Raw genomic sequence first — 14115 nt, 5'->3', positions numbered from 1 at the left:
TGCAAATCCCAAACATGTTCAATGAATCACATAGACGCCTTGTGGAGTCATGGTAGTGTGCAAATTAGCCTATGCTATGAATTACCAGATGAAGAATGACAACCCAACGAGAGTACAATCTTTTCAACTCTTTCATGGTGTCGGGCCTTTAATACCAGTTTGAGTTACACTACCAATAGATGCCAGTCGAGACGTTTCTTTCCCCTGATTCTGCGATGGGTCCTAGCCACAGCCCTAAGAAAATCATGACATAACAATATGTAATGCAACTACTATCGGCCAAACGGAGCCGAGGTTTACAATGTGTGCCGCTAAAACCTCAACTCCTTCATCATGCATGACCCCTGCTGTTGACCGGAATATCCACAACTAAATACTGGTGTAACTCAAGCTAACCATGTACCCTAAAATTGAGAGGCGACATGCATTTTAAAATCCCATGGCGAGCACAGCAATGTCCAGGTGACGGGAGGTGACTGGGGGATTACAAATCTCAGCTGGTCAGTTAACTGACGAAAGACAAAATCGTCCTGCAATTCATGAGTAAGTAATATGGTCTAAGGGAAGCCTTTTACATGATGAAGTTTGAATTTGGGGACACTGGAAGACTCACCAACGACACAATCCAAGAAGGGTATACGCATGGTATGCTCGTGGTGGTATCGAATCCGAACGATAAGGTCTGGGATAAAGTGCGATCAGATCTTAGTGAGTGTCAGCGGCAATGGGAGGTGGAGGGTTATTTATACAAAAGAGAGTTGGAAAAGGACATTTGGGAATTCGGAAAGCTCTTCGCTCATATAATCGACCAACGCAATTGCATCGCAATACACTTACTCCCTATGTGGACCTGTGATATTTGCTCGATCAGGAAATTCTGGCGTATTCGTTTACTTGGACGGACCGAAGGGCCATAGAATGAAGCATATCGATTGGATGATCCGAAAGATCTTCATACTTCTGGGTCCATCCTATAATCACATTGAACCAATCAAAACACAATCCACCCATACTGGCAGGCTACTAATTAATGTACATATATCACACATTACTCGCGGAGTAGCTATTAACCTTGGCCCTCCCGTGGACATAGTAGGCTATTAATAGTAGGTCAAACCTTGAATTTATAATTTTTCAGATTTCTCCTACTTAAATATCGTGTTTGACCACAAATGAACTTCATTCCGTTCATTCCCACCAGGCCCGGAAAACTTGAATCGATCCGAAATCGATGTCACTCAAAGTATCTCTACACAATGAGCTTCCCCATTACTCGGGCAATGAGTCAGTTAACGGATTGGTCACACTTCAATGTTTCAAACCTCTTGAAGTTGAAGAGGTGAGATTGACTTTGACGGGTCTCGCAGAGGCCAAAATCCAGAAGGTCAAAGGATCTGCAGCCCCATCTGGTAGCTATCGAAGTAAATGCATACTCTTTGAGAAAGTTATTATACTATCTCATACAGAAGGCCAACCATTCAATACCGGGATTCACTCCTGGCCATTTGAGCTAGTCTTCCCTTCAAACGCTGAGCCGCAACTCAAAGAAACGAAATGGCCAGTCGCCGCACCATTTCGTAGTGATTCGAAGCATCCATTACCGCCAACATTTGCTACTCAAGTCGAGGATGCCTCTCGGAGACTCAAATGTTCTATTGGATACCGAATTCATGCTCAGGTGTTCAACCCATCATCTGGCTTTATGAAAAACAACTCTGAATTCCTCTCAGACACAATATGGCTACAATTCAGGCCTCCATTGAGCAAATTCGACATGCTCGACGCTGAGAATTATGAGCGCATAATCCGTCACCAGAAAGAGCAGACATTCCACCTTCGGAGTATGCTTCTACACCAGAAACACAGTGGAAAAATCCTGGGACTTCAAGAAAAGTTTTCCTCGTGGCTTTCTCCCAATCGCTTGCCTCAATTCAGCTTCAAGGTGTCCTTCTCTTACCCAGCTCGCGTTGGTCAATCGACACCACTTTCCTGTTTTTTGGATATTACTCCTCTTATGGGCGACTCATCTGTGAGCTCACCTCCTGTCATCTTGTTGCAGTCCTTACATATCACCTTGGTGAGCAGAACCTCTACACGAAGCGGTCCGTCCATAATGGGAAAGATGTCCGGCGAGGTAGATGAGCGAATGATAGTTTTATCCACCTCGTCACTTAACATGATGATATCCGGGACGGTTGATTTGACCGCTAAGTTTGGACCTCTGGTGTTTCGGCCTAATCCTGTATCATTTGGTACGTATAACATCAGCCGAACATATAGATTGTGTGTGTCAGCCCAGTTTGAATGTGTCGGGAAGGTCTTGAAGTTTCAAGCCCCTGATATGCCTGTCGAAATAGTCTCTCAAATTCAAGAAAATGAGGATAGGGCACAGGCTCGGCTTGAGCTTTCATATAACGACAACCCTCCGGTTTACACGCCATCTCCTGCGGGTATAGAGTCAGCCGAAAGCCCACGAGACATGAAAAGAGATGAGAATACCTAATCATAAGGGACAAAACACACCCCATTGCTTTTTGGCGAGCTCTTATTTCTAAGTATACGAGTTGGACCGCCCGGTCTCCCATGGATCCCGAATTGAGAAGTTACCAGTGATAAGAGGCTCCCCCGAGCCTTCAAGACATCGAAGATTGTCCACTCACCGGAAAAGCCTTGTGACGGGGATATATCTGTCTTTGCGGCCCACGGTCACTTGCGATCCCTGCAATATGAAACAAGACGCGCGTTGAGACGAAGGATGAGGGGTTAGTATCGGGATGTGGGGATGTTTCGCGGGGAAGTTGGTATACAATCTCAAAAGTACATGAATGATCAATGCTGTCATTTGAGGTATTCATAATCCTTCCATGCTGTACTATTCCGCAGTTTGCACACCCGTTCTGAAACAATCAGAGTCGTGCGACAGGACCCTTGATTCAAGTCTCACTTCAGCAAAGAAATTATCTCTTCAAAGCCCAACCCAACGTCTACGTTCTACTGAATCTACACATTTTGTAATTCTGAAGATGCCCGAGCAAACTCTGACAGGAAAGGTAGCCATCATAAGTGGCTCTTCCTCTGGAATAGGCGCCGCAATTGTACGAGAATTATCCTCACGCGGCGCCAACACAGTGGTGAACTATCCATTCCCAAACCTACAAGCAGAGGCCGAAGAGGTGATTTCATCGCTACCCTCACCAGCATCAGCAATTGCCGTAGAAGCAGATATGTCCCAAATTGACTCCGCGCAGAAGTTAGTTGATGCAGCTGTATCTAAATGGGGCCGTCTTGATATCCTCATCAACAGCGTCGCACTAGCCGTCAACAAACCTCTAGAAGAACAGACATTGGACGATTGGGATCGCCTTGTCAATGTCAATGGCCGTGGTACTTTTCTCTTAACGAAAACTATCTTGCCCCATCTCACAAAAGGCAGCGGACGTATCGTGAATATTGCTAGTATTTCTGCTCGAGGACCACCGCCGAATCAGACCATCTATGCCGGGACTAAGGGGATGGTCGACTCATTTACGAAATGTTGGTAAGGCTAAACCTTATAGTTGACTCAATTTCTTGAAAAGAGACGTCGCTGACTAGCTGTCAAGGGCGAAGGAATTGCCCCCCAAATATGGCTGCACAGTTAATGCAGTAAGTCCGGGTCCAACGCAGACGGAAGGATTCGCTGCTGCGGGTGAGGAACAGATGAAGGTCCTCAAGCCAATTATTGACCAGACACCCGTTGGACCCCGGATGGGACAGCCGGATGAAATTGCATATACGGTTGGATTCTTATGCGAAGAGAGAGCACGATGGATCAACGGGACTCATCTTATTGCCTCGGGTGGATTGTTTATTGATTAGCTTTATTGGTTGATTCCTGTACATAGTACTTTTTGTGATTTACTCCCCTCCTAAATGAGTCAGATAATGACAAAAGCATGGCTATTATGAGCTATTATTCCACTAGTTGGTTAGTACTTAACCAGTACCAAGGCTAGTGACCAACTATGAGAACGAGCCTTTAAGTGTTGGCTCTAAGAGGTATGGAGGTATGCCGGATCCAGCAGGAAAGGGGTTAGCAATGCACAACCCTCATTCAGAGAAAGGAATCAAACAAGCCTGACTTGATCATGGAATGAGGATAAGGGTTATCGTTAGAGAAACAAGATATCATGGGACTTCCAGACAAAGGCGCAGAGTGTCTCCTTCGAGAGAGCCTTGTCGCTTCCTTTTTCTTAGATCAGTCGAAATCACGAAACCGCCGCATTGGTTCAGCAATCCAACAAAGAGGGCGTATCTGCCACGTCTTGAGTCGCTTCGGAATCTTGGCAGGACAAAGGATATTTCGCTAAGAATGGCGCAGGCAAGGATGGCAATGTTGGGTTTGTTACCGTTGCCGTAGTCGTGGCCTTTTGCCCCCCCAGTGGCGAAGGGCTTCTTGGTATACCCGATTCGCACAATGGCCATGTGAAGTCTCAACCGGCTGTGAAAAAGTCCACAGTAGAAACTAACTATTGCTAGATGACTAGATTTCTATACTTTACCCGGTGCTAAATATGGCACGAAACGTGTGCTGTCATACACGGCCCCTTGCCTGGCCCTGAACCCGACCCCCCTTTTAGAAAAAAAAGAAAAGAAAACGGGCGCCTTGGAACATCTACGTAGCGTGTGGCGGTAAAAAAGATACATGTAGTAGGAAGTAGAGACACATTGTGATATTTGAACGACCAGCATGCACTGCCGGTGTTCACAGCATACGACATGCGTTGCGCCTCGCTGAAGTGCAACAAGATGGGCTGTGGTGCCAGATGCGGGCCATCATAGTAGGACTGTGCTGTACATACTGTTGCAGTACTAAGTAGAGCAGCAAGCGGAAATCTGGTGATCGAATATTAACAAATAATAGAGTTGCCTTGCATCCAACGCCATGTTTCATCCACAGCTACCCCAGTTTTGAGGCTTTGTCGTATATCATCTCGATCTGTTTACTAGCTTGGCAGATTTGAAGTTCGGCTCCGCCGGCAGCACTGCCCATAGAGAGGATCAGTAGTAAGCCAAGCCGCAATGTAGGGCAATAGGCAGATTCATTCAAATCAGATGGAAATAAGGAAAATTATTCAAGTTTGAAATAGAAAAAAAGGGGGGATTTTTGAGGCGAAGTTGGCGCTGGGGAAAGTGCAGAATAACATTTTGGGATTGCCGCAAATGGCAGCCGCGATCGACCCTTCTTTTTTTTTGTTTGAAAGGGAAGGAACGACTGTAGACATTGTGGCTAGTGTCGCTCTTTCCGTTGCAAAGTGTGGCGCATTAGAGAATGTGGCGCGTGCGTGAAATTCCGCGTGGATTGCTGCGACGAATCATTTGCCGTTCGCAGTGAAGGAGTGCGCAAGCATCAATTTTAAGAGGAGGGGCTTAGCGGTGGATCGCCAGGAACAAACAGAGTACAGTGTACATACTATGGAGTATTCGGCCTTGAGCGAGTAGGCGGGCTGTGCAAACCGGCAATAAATGTGCATCACCAATCGACTGCGCCCCAATCGAATCCCCATGCACCCAACGGGAACAGCAATGAGTTAGAAATCATAAATAGTGATGAATCTGGCTTGAACTGAACACACAGTCTCTCTTCTTTCTCAGACACCCCCAATAAGACAACAGTGAAACTGAGTCGCCTCCACCTCCAAATTTCTAGAATTCTAGACTTCTCAGGTTTATTCGGTGGCGAACACTTCTCCCCCTTATCACCGCCTCTTTACTTAACTCCACCCTCCAACCTCCCCTCATCGTTGGAAGATTTTCGACGTAACAAATTCTTCTCTCTACAATCATATTACCCTCTGATATTCGAAAATAATGGCTCTGTCAACCTCGCCTCCCAGCCCTTTGGCTGCATCTTCCTTCAAGACAACCCGCACCTCTAGATCATCATCGCGGCCATCACTATCAATTGATCTATCCAGTCTTCCCCCGCTTTCTCAACCAACACCTCCCTCCAATACATTATTGATCACCGATCTCAACGACCTCGTCCTTTTCCAGCCCACCTCCCTGGATAGGATCCGCAACCAGATCTTGGCTCTAGCCGCTCTCAACTCCTTCTCACCGCTCCCCTCCCTCCGCCGCATCGTCTGTTCCTTTTATTGCGAAGACGACGCCATCACAGTACGAAAGTTCCTCGAGGGCAACCAACTTGCTGACCGCAATGTTCGTCCACGAATTTACTTCGGCGAACCAACTCCAATTCTGAGCGAAGAGGGCCCTAAGCTCCTGCAAGCCCCGCAAGCAGACAAGCTCTTCTTCATCTCCCCGCCTCCCAGCCCCCCAGCCGGATGGGTGATGCGCAACGAGGACCCGCCCAACAAGGAAGTTCACGCCAGTGATCTTGCAAATGCTCTAGCCATGCTTAAGACCGATCAGTCCATCGAAACCGAGTCTTCTGGAGTCGACCCCGCAACCCCAGTCTCTATAACCTCCGACAAGCGCACTGGTAGTTGGCCTTTGGCTGGTTCACAGCAGCGCAGCCGCAGCAGTACCGTTATCTTCCACCCCGAGGATCACGGTAACAGCCCAAATTTGCCTGCTGTCATGGTGGAGGACGTGAGCCTGGACGTGGACGAAGATATTGACATGGATGAGGCATTGAGTCCCATCGATATGTCGGTTAAGAAGATGCCGCCAAAAACTTCCCGACCACCCGTGGAGCTGATGATGGAGTAAATGATTCAAATGGTTCGTGATTTCTGGTGCATTGTCTAGCGAGCGGGTTTTGGTTTTCATTGTTCATAGATCATCCACTATTTAGTGGCATTCTATCATGGCGTTTTTGGGAATTCCGAATTTTTGGCAGCATTTCTTCGGGTTGGATTCTATCCTTTATTTTATTCTCCTTCGCGGGCCGTCAAAATTTGGCTTCTAGTTTAATATTTATACTCTAAATTTGGAAGATCCTTCAATTAATATTCATATCCTCATGACGTACGAGTAGTTTTGATAAGTCAAAAGTACCGACCTCTACTAGAGAATCATGACACATGCTGTAATTGCAATGTCATTTAAAAAGAATAGTGACGTATATCCAAAACAGTAATAGACTTGTATATACCACACTGGACGCTTTCAAATGTATTACACCACCTAGTACACTAAGTAGTGTACTTGTAAAATCAAAGTTCCTCTCCTCCAAATTGATTATCCCATCAGGCAGTTTACCAATACTAGTACTATTATAGAAGACAGCCTGAGTTGAAAATGTCCAAGCCTAAGGTGATGGCTCAGCCTTGATCTTAACCTCTCTAGCCCTTTGCTCTTCCAAGGTAGGTTTTCTCGCCCAAACGCGGTTCCTATTGACCAGTTAGCACCGACAACCCAAGATATCAAGTATTCCAAATAGATGTTTCAACTTACGCAGGCTCATAAGCGTGAATATGCGGGTTCTTCAACTCAGCACGAACTTTAGCAAGGTAAACCTGAACCTCCTCCTTCGTCCAAGGCTCCGGTTCACCGTGGTGAGTAAGAAGCCACATAGCCCATCCCTCAAGCGCAGCATTCCAATGAGCGAACTGGAGATGACCCGCCTCCTTCAACAACTTATCCTTAGCCCAGGGTCCAAGAGGAATCTTGTACTTGACCTCATGCACGTCCACGAAACCCGCTTTCTCAATTGCGCTGCGCATTGTCTCGTGGGTTCGGAGGGATCGATCTCCTGCTCGTTCGGAGCATCTGATGAACATGTTGCCCCAGCCGTAGAGTTGGTGTTCGGGTTTTAAACTTCCGTCATCACTGTAGACGCGGACGTCTAGTTCCATTTGTTCGATCCAACCTCCTGGTTCCAGCGCACTATAGCAGAGGGGGTGGAAGGGTTAGGAATTTCGGATCGTTGAGAATGGTGAATTGCAGATTTGGAAGATATTCGACTTACTCGTAGGCTTGTTTGTATACTTTTTCCCATCCGGCTGGGTCGAATGCACCGTACATCAAGCGCATGTGGATAAAATCGAAGGGTTCTCTCCATGTCCATTCTCGGAGGATATCGTCAACTTCAAAGACGCAGTTGGGAGGCATCCATGTCACGGGTGGAGGGAAAATATCCACGCCACGGACGGTTGCTGTTGGTCGTTAGTTTAGATCGAAGGGGAAAAGACAAGCCGTCATGTCAGGGTTCGTACTGTTTGGGTAGAGGTCGGCAACATCGCTATAGGGTTGTTAGCGCTTCAGTTGGGGAGAAGTTAGAGTATCTTTGCGATTATATACTTACATTGCCCAGCTTCCTTGGCCAGTTCCAATATCCAGAATGTTCTGTATTGATGGTGAGTGTCATTTCCATGTAGGAAGCGACTCGGGCAATATTTACCTTGGGCGAATCGCCGATGGGAGCGCGGAAGAGAGGGTTTGGCTCATTGTGATCTAGGACGAGGAATACCATATGTCTGTGATGATTAGTATTTCGCTCTATGTTCACAGTACTTGTAAAGAGAGGCGATTTACCCAATCTCAAAGGCCTCGAATTGTTGCTCGTCAGAGGGACCCCTAGAGAACGGTTATTCTAAGTCATAAAAAAAGCGAAAAAAAGGACACTGGATGTGTCGCAATTTATGACGCAGCTTACCAGTAGTCATCTTCTTTGATAGCTTGGTATCTATACTGCAAATTAGTCTTATATAGAGGAGTGAAACACTGGAGATGGGCTAACCTGCGGCCATTTTCCAGGCGTCCCTTTGCGATTGTTGAAGCAAGAGAGGTGGTTTCCCTGTACAAAGAAAGAGAGAAAGTCAATAAAAGTATAGATCTAAACCGCAGGGATTAGATATACTAACGATGCAAAGTCTTGTGGCTCCGTGTTGTACTTGGGGGCCATTTCATAAAAATCGGGGTCCTAAGACAAAATGTGAGATTTAACCATCTTCCCCAAACATCCGCCATCAACTTCTTACCACCGCGATAGGCTCCATCTTCTCGGCTGTCTTGTGTGCCATTGTTGCGGTTGTTCTTCAAAGGCTGGACAGATGAAGCTGTACAGCTAATCAACAACGGTTGAAAAAAACTTGGGAAAGGGGGGGGCGTGGAAAGGGTGGGGTTGACAGACGGCGACGGGACTCCCCGTGGCTACTCGAACCATTTAACTAACTGCACAAGTCGAAGCTCGAGTCCACAGAAGTCCAATTTGTATTTCCGTCTGACGAATCAAAAGTACAAAGGGATGGGCTCAGGCCATGAAGGGGAGGTGATGGATTCGACTAGGAACCAGTCTGGACCCACCAATATGACCCACAACACAACGTGATTGTTTTGGCAGAAGAGCGCCTCGCCTTGTTTCTGCTTTGGCTAGCCCGCTCTGAACGACTGCTGTCCTTCTACCTGATGAGAAAAGCCTCGAGTCATCGACTGTATAATGTACATGCGGTGCGTGGCTGATAAGAAAAGTTAACTTTCTGCGTTGAGCCAGTCGATGGTCTTTCGCCGGCTGCATTAGGGCTCGAATCTCCACACGGGGAATCGCATGGCGTGAGCCGATGTGCTATGCGCTCATACCTCGAACGACAATGGAGGTGGAGCTTTACCAGGCGTTCATAGTGCAAGCTAGTCGACACTTGGAATAGGATCAACGGGAGCGTCGGAATCGTCCTCCACATTGGACGATTCGGTACCCGTATATGCACGAAGACTAAAAGGAACAAGAGCTCAGAAAAGGCACCCGGCTGTACTCCGTAGAATGCAACATATCGGAGCATCGGCGATAAGGAAGAATGTTGGGGGTAGATGTTGTGGTCTAAGTATCATGTAGTTCATCTGCACTCCACAGCCATATGGCGACTGCTGAAACAGTTCCTGGGGTTTCACTAGATAGAACCATTTTCCCCGGCCCTGCATCGTCAGGCGAGTGATGCTTGTCGATCAGAACCCCACTATACTTGCTTTTTCCAGGCGAAATCTTGATACGATGGTTCATCGGGTGCCTTTTTCGCTGGAGATCATTCCAGCCCGTAGGCATACATAGTAGAAATGCATAACGATACAAGTCTAAGCCTTTTATTGAACCAATCATCAGGCTTGCCCTTTTTAGGAGTTAAAACAAATTGGAAGGTATTACTATTTTAGTGTACAAAACGATAGGAATCTGGGGACACTCATCACAACCATCACCCTCGGCCCTATCTCCACTGCACCCCGCTTTCTCCAGCATGATATTGAAAAAGTAGATCACCACTCGCAGTAAACACAATGCCTTAAGTGATGAGGATATTGTAGCTTCTGACTGCCCAAAGCGGAAATGCTCTGCAATGCCTATTGCTAAGGTAAACGATAGGTATCGTTGCGATATCAGGCTAGAGTTTCTTGAGAATTCCGTTTGTAAAGATGAAATGAGGATATCCCGATGAAGTAAACGAGAGAACAGCAAATCGGGAAAGCTTGAGCGCAAGAGGAAAAGCAATGATACGAGCAAGACTGCATTCAATTTTGCGTCTACTATCACAAGGCTGTGATAGTGTCGGAGAGTCATAGCAAATGCACCATTGCAGTGTGGTAATACATGACTATAAACCCTATTTAAAATTGGATAAAAAGATTTCTAAACAAACACGGCTCCTGGGAGCATACGTCTAAGCTGATATTCCTCCATAATAATAGATTTTCGAGTTTATTGGATAGCATCAAACAATAAGTTCGATGACACTGATAGTATATACTCTAACTCAAATCATTTACTCCTGATTTTGCTGGTCCTGCTTACCCTTTCGCTTCTCCGCACTTCGCAAAACAGCGAAGACATCTGGCCTTTCAACCTTCTTCCCTGTATTCGCTGTATCTCGAGCAAACTTTTTATGTTGACAGACGAAATCACATGTGCAAAGTTTGGCCATCCCTTCGGGTTTCTTCGTTTGTGTCGGGACCTCGACGTTCATGATACCAAGGCCTTCAGCTTCTTTACCTTTGCCCTTGCCCTGCTGACTCTCCTTACCACTATGCTGTTTTTTGCTGGAGCTTCCCATACTTAAAGCTTTGGTACGTGAGCTGGTGGATTTGGTGAGCTTAACTCTTGTTGATATCGAAGTAGTCCTAGTGCTAGTAGTAAGATGGTCTATGTTTTGGGGACGGTAATTTGAATGTTAGAGATATAGCATTCACTAGAGCTGCCAGTGGCCAATTTATACTGAAGAGCTACAACTTGTCTGGGAGACTAAGAAGGAGGAGTAGTTGAATTAATATTATATGAAAGTACATAGTCTGTCTCTGTAGTACATTGGCTAATAAAGACCACTTGTCATATACATGAAGTTGAAAAGATCATTATACTGGAGGTATCAATCACTCTTTAAGTGGAAAGAACAGAATAATAATTCATTTATGCTTGTACTCTTATATAATTCTTCATTTGGACATAGCAAGGGAGTCTTAGTACCTAAGAGTAGTAGGACCTACGCTTGAAGTCATCCATTCAGACTTGAGAAGAACGTAGTAATAAAGACCAATACAAATGAATGAAGCGTCTTCGTATACAAACTATTAGTAGAAGCAGATAAAGCCGAGCATGGTTATATGAAAGACAATAGCTTCGTTCAAACGATAGCGTTCTTTGTCTACAGACCGCACCAACAACGTTGTTTTCTCAATCAATCAATCAATCATAGAAGTGAAACACGGGCACCATTCAACCTCAATCATCTAACCGTAAAGCTGCACCAACTTAAACCCCCTCCTCCCTCCCCTCCAATCGTGAGCTTAGCACTTTCCGCCTCAAGATATGAAATTTACTATATCAGTTATCGTCGCAGCTATATTCGCTGTTACCACCACCCTAGTCATCGTGATAATTCTTGAAATCCTCCTCATCAAGATAGTCATTCAAATCCACCGTCATAAAAATGCAAACGACACTTTGAATCCAACCGAGCAAAAGCCACACAAGCCCAACTCGATCAAGTACTCATACAAGAAACCTCACTACAAAAAATAGTCTACCTCGACGAAGAATACAAGGATATAAACCTGATACCTACAACAAACCCCTTCCCCAACCACACAGAGACCTTAATCCATTTCTCAATCCATCAAGATAATGACCTCCAAGTGGTCTTCCATAACCATGTTCAGCTCCCACTTTCACTAATGCCAGTCTTAGATAGAACATTCCTCCCTAGTCGAACCTGGCATTTGGAAAACGTATATGATACGGGAATTAATGCCGGAATAGAGATGTGGGTTGCTATACCGATGACATTTTATTATCAATGTCGTGTTCCAGAGGACTTTTTATTGGCGGTTGAATCTTCTCTTGAGGAATCGGTGAGTAGTATTACTCCTACTAAGAGTAACAGTCAATGTGTTATTGTTGATGTACCAGGTAAAGTGCCCAAACATGCTTTTTGGATTCAGGTGAGAGGGGCATTTCGCCATGAGTGTGATGTATTTGATGCTGCGAGACGACAGGTTCATTTGTTTAGGTAGCTTGTTATAGGTGGGTATATTATTCTTGGACCGGAAGTTTTGGGTGCTGGGCGATTGAGCATTTATTCACCTCCTAATAAGCATTTTCGGTCATTGTATACAAAGTAACAAAGTTATATTTTTGAATTGACAGAACGTCGGTATTATTATCAACCAAGAAAATGCTTTTTTTTAACAGTAGTGAAGAGTATATGGACAATGTAAGTCTCACACGGCCGATTATCACCTTTCAAGAGAAAACTCCATATTGCGCCACCAGACCGCCTGAAAAGAATGACCTAAAGAAGAAAACAAGAAAGATGAAGGATTAAAAACTCCAACCCGCATGCTCGAGCCTATTCCATGCCCTGCTCGCCTGACATTTAGAAACCGTAAGAGCCCTGTCCATATGGCGTAGCACCATATGGTGTCTGTGCACTGGCACCCCAGGCACCCCCGGCACCATTTCCATAAGCAGTGAGGTGGCCATCCATTCCCTCTGGAGGCTCGTAAGCGTCAGGGTCACCGCCACCCATCATGTCGGCATCATCGATACCACCGACGTGACCATCCTCAGCCCCGCCTTGAAGAACAGAGATTGTGGTAGCGAGCTTTTCCTGAAGGACAAAGATACCCTGCTGAATGATCATATCAGGTTCGAGGTTACCGATGCTCTCCACATCAAAGTAGTATGTACTAGGCTCAGCATCATAGTCGAATGGCTGATCCGGATTGGCAGCAGGTTCCCAAGCAGCATTTTCAGAAATAGGCCTAGAAAAGTCATGCGTAAGTAATTTTGAATACCAACAAAAACCCCCCTCAAGGATCATCGAAATTGCAAGTAATCACGTACCATTCCTTCGCAGCATCCTGCTCATACCAGTAATCCACATGTTTCAAATTATTATGCGGATCATACTCAAATCCAACAGCAGCAGTAGGCGCCCACTTAGCATGTTCTTTCGCAGTCCCCTTCTTCGCCAAACAAGTCAACTTAATCTCCTGACCCTTCCTCAACTTACAAATCAAAGGACCCTTCCCCTCAGGATCCGTAATGACCGGATCACCAATAGTATCATTCAACCGGTCACCCTGAACAATCAAATCACGCGCATAAACAGGCATAATTCCACTCCCACACCGCGCATGAAGCGAAAGCGTCACACTACACCGCATACAATGATCCTCGCAGTCGCAGTCGCGGGTATAATCCATCTGCGAACAGTTTTTCGCGTTCAAAGGTACCATGCCGAGACGGTGGGCAAGCATTTCATCGGGGAGAACGGATGTGTTGCTTTCGATTTCGATTAGATCTAGGGCCATTGTGGGGACTTCGGCCAGGATCGTTCGGCGTAGTGAGTTGGCGAAGGCGAGGTCGACAGAGCTCAATCTGAAATCGACGCGGTAGGGCTCCGCCTGGTGTATTTGTCAGTGAATCCCTTCATTGAGAAGATTTGGATATTGATATCTTGGAGATAACGAACCTCGCGGACGGTCACTTGAGGCCCTGTGGGCTCCATGTCCATCTCGTAATCCATCGTGATTTCAATGCGGCCGCGCTCGTCGCCGCCTGTGTCCGAGGCTGGAGAAGCTTATTTAGTTATTGATGGAAGGTAGGCAAAAGTATATTGAGGCCGTGGACAGCAGGCGCCGTGGTGATGGGGTGGTGAGGATGAAAATGAGATTGGTTGAGAG

The 14115-nt window shown here is 46.1% G+C and overlaps 7 protein-coding genes across 7 annotated transcripts; 3 read left to right on the top strand and 4 right to left on the bottom strand.

Annotated features, from left to right (window-relative positions):
• Positions 1-1231: 1231 nt before the first annotated feature.
• On the top strand, positions 1232-2503 carry N7469_009869 (uncharacterized protein; the record flags this gene model as incomplete). Its single annotated transcript, XM_056648774.1, has 1 exon — positions 1232-2503. One exon carries the CDS (start codon positions 1232-1234, stop codon positions 2501-2503), a length of 1272 nt encoding a protein of 423 aa, XP_056495905.1.
• A 520-nt stretch (positions 2504-3023) lies between these two features.
• On the top strand, positions 3024-3858 carry N7469_009868 (SDR family NAD(P)-dependent oxidoreductase; the record flags this gene model as incomplete). The annotated part of the gene is made up of 2 exons (XM_056648773.1): positions 3024-3538; positions 3603-3858. 2 exons carry the CDS (start codon positions 3024-3026, stop codon positions 3856-3858), a joined length of 771 nt encoding a protein of 256 aa, XP_056495904.1.
• Positions 3859-4167: 309 nt separating this feature from the next.
• N7469_009867 (uncharacterized protein) lies at positions 4168-4464 on the bottom strand (the record flags this gene model as incomplete). Its single annotated transcript, XM_056648772.1, has 1 exon — positions 4168-4464. One exon carries the CDS (start codon positions 4462-4464, stop codon positions 4168-4170), a length of 297 nt encoding a protein of 98 aa, XP_056495903.1.
• A 1386-nt stretch (positions 4465-5850) lies between these two features.
• cbpA (putative calcineurin binding protein) lies at positions 5851-6714 on the top strand (the record flags this gene model as incomplete). The annotated part of the gene is made up of 1 exon (XM_056648771.1): positions 5851-6714. The coding sequence occupies one exon, from the start codon at positions 5851-5853 to the stop codon at positions 6712-6714; it is 864 nt and encodes a 287-aa protein (XP_056495902.1).
• Positions 6715-7255: 541 nt separating this feature from the next.
• N7469_009865 (class I SAM-dependent methyltransferase) lies at positions 7256-8969 on the bottom strand (the record flags this gene model as incomplete). The annotated part of the gene is made up of 11 exons (XM_056648770.1): positions 7256-7337; positions 7402-7833; positions 7916-8102; positions 8163-8188; positions 8252-8292; positions 8348-8423; positions 8482-8523; positions 8603-8632; positions 8687-8743; positions 8811-8869; positions 8928-8969. 11 exons carry the CDS (start codon positions 8967-8969, stop codon positions 7256-7258), a joined length of 1074 nt encoding a protein of 357 aa, XP_056495901.1.
• Positions 8970-10697: 1728 nt separating this feature from the next.
• On the bottom strand, positions 10698-10985 carry N7469_009864 (uncharacterized protein; the record flags this gene model as incomplete). The annotated part of the gene is made up of 1 exon (XM_056648769.1): positions 10698-10985. One exon carries the CDS (start codon positions 10983-10985, stop codon positions 10698-10700), a length of 288 nt encoding a protein of 95 aa, XP_056495900.1.
• Positions 10986-12803: 1818 nt separating this feature from the next.
• N7469_009863 (DNA-directed RNA polymerase II core subunit RPB3) lies at positions 12804-13958 on the bottom strand (the record flags this gene model as incomplete). The annotated part of the gene is made up of 3 exons (XM_056648768.1): positions 12804-13191; positions 13274-13836; positions 13905-13958. The coding sequence occupies 3 exons, from the start codon at positions 13956-13958 to the stop codon at positions 12804-12806; spliced, it is 1005 nt and encodes a 334-aa protein (XP_056495899.1).
• Between the last annotated feature and the right edge of the window lie 157 nt (positions 13959-14115).

This window comes from Penicillium citrinum (genome assembly GCF_028827155.1).
Source record: "Penicillium citrinum strain IBT 23319 chromosome Unknown utg000009l:1.0-4274883.0:1.0-4276374.0, whole genome shotgun sequence".
NCBI lineage: Eukaryota > Fungi > Ascomycota > Eurotiomycetes > Eurotiales > Aspergillaceae > Penicillium > Penicillium citrinum.
This window is presented reverse-complemented; position numbering and strand designations above follow the sequence as displayed.